The sequence below is a fragment of the Castanea sativa genome, chromosome 4, assembly GCF_040712315.1.
Source record: "Castanea sativa cultivar Marrone di Chiusa Pesio chromosome 4, ASM4071231v1".
Classification (NCBI taxonomy): domain Eukaryota; kingdom Viridiplantae; phylum Streptophyta; class Magnoliopsida; order Fagales; family Fagaceae; genus Castanea; species Castanea sativa.
In genome coordinates this window covers 43,842,576-43,845,912 of record NC_134016.1, presented here as the reverse complement: position 1 = coordinate 43,845,912, position 3,337 = coordinate 43,842,576, and the positions used below count along the sequence as shown (strand labels likewise).

Genomic DNA, 3,337 nt, shown 5'->3' with positions numbered 1-3,337 from the left:
GCAATGGTGAAATTATTGTAATTTTATTTTTTATGCAAGTAATTTTATGTAAGCATTATATAGTAAAAACCTCATAAAAGAAAAGAAAACAAAAGCTTTCAGAAAAGAAAGCACCAATGATTTTGATAGAAAAGAAAACAAAGCGTGCAAAGAAACAGTTCAGAAAAAACGCTGCACTTTACTCTAGGCCTCTTTCTCTTTCTCTCTCTCTCCCTGTTTGTCCTAAGTTTTCCTACGAAACAAAAAATTTGTTTCACACTCACACCTGTTCCACTGCGAAACCAACATTTTATAGAGAAAAATGTTGTACCTGTTACCCTCGTTCTCTACATGAGTCAACAAATAGCTTCCATGAAATTGAACTTCCATTCCATTATTTACATACAAATGTGAAAACAACTTTAATTTGCATGCATAGTCATCCTTATCTTTGTTGCTTTCTCACTTGAACATCAATGAAAAATAGAACTTGTCATCCCAGCCTCACTTTATTGAAAAAGAACCGTGTAAAAAATTGATCAATTTCTTCATTGCATTCACACTTTCTCTTATTCCTTTCTCAGCAACAACAACAGTGGCGAGCTAATATTTGAAGAGACAAAGTGGTAACAATTACTAAAAAGAACTTGTAGCCCACAAGACATGATTTGATTCCTCTCATTGTGTCTCCCTAGCCTCAACTAACCAACGTTTTTAGTTCGAAGTTAAAACACAACCAACCCCTCTTCCTTTGTGTACTTTCCTCCTTCTCATTACACTTTGTAGCATAGCTGTAATGCCTCTAAATCCATGGAACACCCTATTCTCCTTCTTAACAATCATCCTTCCCCTCCTGAATCCTTTTGTGGCTTTCGCTGTTAATCCACAGGGCGAAGCTCTTCTTTCATGGAAGCAAATCCTGAATGGACCCACTAAGGCCTTGTCTAATTGGAACCCAACAGATGAAACTCCATGTGGGTGGTTTGGAATCACTTGCAACATCAACAAGGAGGTCGTGGAATTGAAATTAAGGTACTTGAGTTTATATGGTACAGTTCCAACTAATCTCTCTTCCTTGGTTTCATTAACCAAGGTTGACCTTCCTAGTACAAACCTCACGGGGTCAGTCCCAAGAGAGATTGCTATACTACATGAACTGAATTACTTGGACTTGAGTGACAATGCGTTAATCGGTGAAATCCCATCTGAGATTTGCAACTTGCTTAAGCTCCAAGAAATCTACCTCGACTCGAACCAGCTAGAGGGCTCGATTCCGGTTCAAATCGGCAACCTCACAAGCTTGAAATGGCTGACTCTTTATGACAACCAGCTTAATGGAGAAATACCCAATACCATAGGCAACTTGAAGAACCTCCAAGTGATAAGAGTTGGTAAAAACAAGAATCTCAGAGGCCTTATACCCCGAGAAATCGGAAATTGTACCGAGTTGACCATATTAGGCCTAGCCGAAACAAGCATCTGGGGTTTCCTTCCCCCGAGTCTCGGCCTCCTAAAGAAGCTCAAAACCATATTCGCCTGCACAACTCTCCTCTCTGGCCAAATCCCACCTGAACTCGGGGACTGCACAGCCCTCCAAAACATCTACCTCTACAATAATTCACTCACCGGTTCAATACCAAGAGAGATCTCGGGCTGCCGAAACTTGACGTATCTCCTTTTGAATTCTAATTTGATCAACGGAAAGGTTCCTGGTGAGTTAAGCCACCTTGTTTCGTTGCATTTTGTTAACTTTTCAGATAATTTGATTGAAGGTACTTTGCCACTTCCTGTACTTCCATTGCACATGGTTTTCTTTTCAATCTCAAGTAACAATTTTAGTGGAGAGATCCCTTCCTCAATTTGTAATCTCAATTTTATCAAGTACCTTGATTTCTCTCATAATCATTTTAGTATGATTCCTCCATGTTTGGGAAATATGAGTGATTATCTCATAGATTTGGATCTGGGAAATAACAATTTTCATGGCACAATCCCAAAATTTGTTAAGTGCAATAACTTGAGAAGTCTTAAACTCGCTGGCAATCAATTAGAAGGGCCAATGCCACGTTCATTGGTCAATTGCAAGAAATTAGAAATTCTAGACTTTGCTAACAACAAGGTTAATGACACATTCCCTCATTGGTTGGTAAATCTTCCAGAGTTGCAGGTTCTCTCATTGCGATCAAACAACTTTCATGGTTCCATAGGCAATCACAAGACTAAATTCTCATTCCCTAATTTGAGAATTATAGACCTCTCTCACAATATGTTCCATGGTCATTTGCCATCAAACTTTTTCAAGTATTTAACAGCCATGATGAATGGGAACATGGATAAAGGTGGATTGCAATATATGGGTGATGATTATTATTATGATTCTGTTACAATTGATATTAAAGGGAATTATATTAATGTGGAGAAAATACAAACTCTATTGACAATCATTGATATTTCCAACAATAGTTTCAAAGGAGAAATTCCGAAGGTAATTGGAAATCTTGGATCACTTAAAGGGCTAAATTTTTCACATAATAATCTTATGGGTCATATACCTATATCATTCAGAAATTTAACTAATCTTGAATGCTTAGATCTCTCCTCAAACAAGCTCACAGGCAACATTCCTATACAATTGACAGATCTTACATCATTGGAAATTTTAAATCTCTCAAAAAACCATCTTGTGGGATTGATACCTCAAGGTAAACAATTCAATACGTTTACAAGTGCTTCTTACAGTGGAAACTTGGGTTTATGTGGATTTCCACTGACAAAAACTTGTGGCAATGATGAGGGACAACAACCACCACCAGCACCAACCATCCAAGAAGATGATTTTGGGTTTGCAAATGGATTTCATTGGAAAGTTGTATTGTTGGGGTACGGATGTGGTTTTATGTTCGGATTATGTATGGGATATCTTGTGTTCTCAAGTGAAAAACCAAAATATCTATTGAATATTGTTTATGGAGAACGACGCAACAAGGTGCGAAGATTGAAGAATAATGCTCATGGAAGAATTAATTGAAGCAAAATTTTGCAAATACAAATAATGATTTCAGGTATTTATTTATGTACTATTATACTAGAAAATACGTTTTTTTTATTGAGTCATATTAGAAAATACTTTATTTCATGATTTTGGTTCTTAAAAAATGTCCTTTTAAATTATAAAGATGATTTATCATTTTTAATTTATTTTCTACCAGTGAGAAATACCTATTTTTCTGTCAATATTGAAGCTATTACCATATTTTATTTTATTTGTTACTATTATTATTTTAGGGGGCAACTCCTCTACCTGGCTAGTTGAAGTGCCAAATAATCGGGGGCACATTCTAAAACTACACTTAAAAAA

General features: G+C 36.4%; 1 protein-coding gene across 1 annotated transcript; it reads left to right on the top strand.

The window, feature by feature from the left end:
- Window positions 1–775: 775 nt before the first annotated feature.
- On the top strand, window positions 776–3,007 carry LOC142630311 (uncharacterized). The gene has a single exon (XM_075804289.1). The coding sequence runs from the start codon at window positions 776–778 to the stop codon at window positions 3,005–3,007; it is 2,232 nt and encodes a 743-aa protein (XP_075660404.1).
- The last annotated feature ends 330 nt before the right edge of the window (window positions 3,008–3,337 follow it).

Coding starts and splice junctions, on each gene's coding strand:
- LOC142630311 (XM_075804289.1), top strand. CDS start 776: ATGCCTCTAAATCCATGGAACACCCTATTCTCCTTCTTAACAATCATC.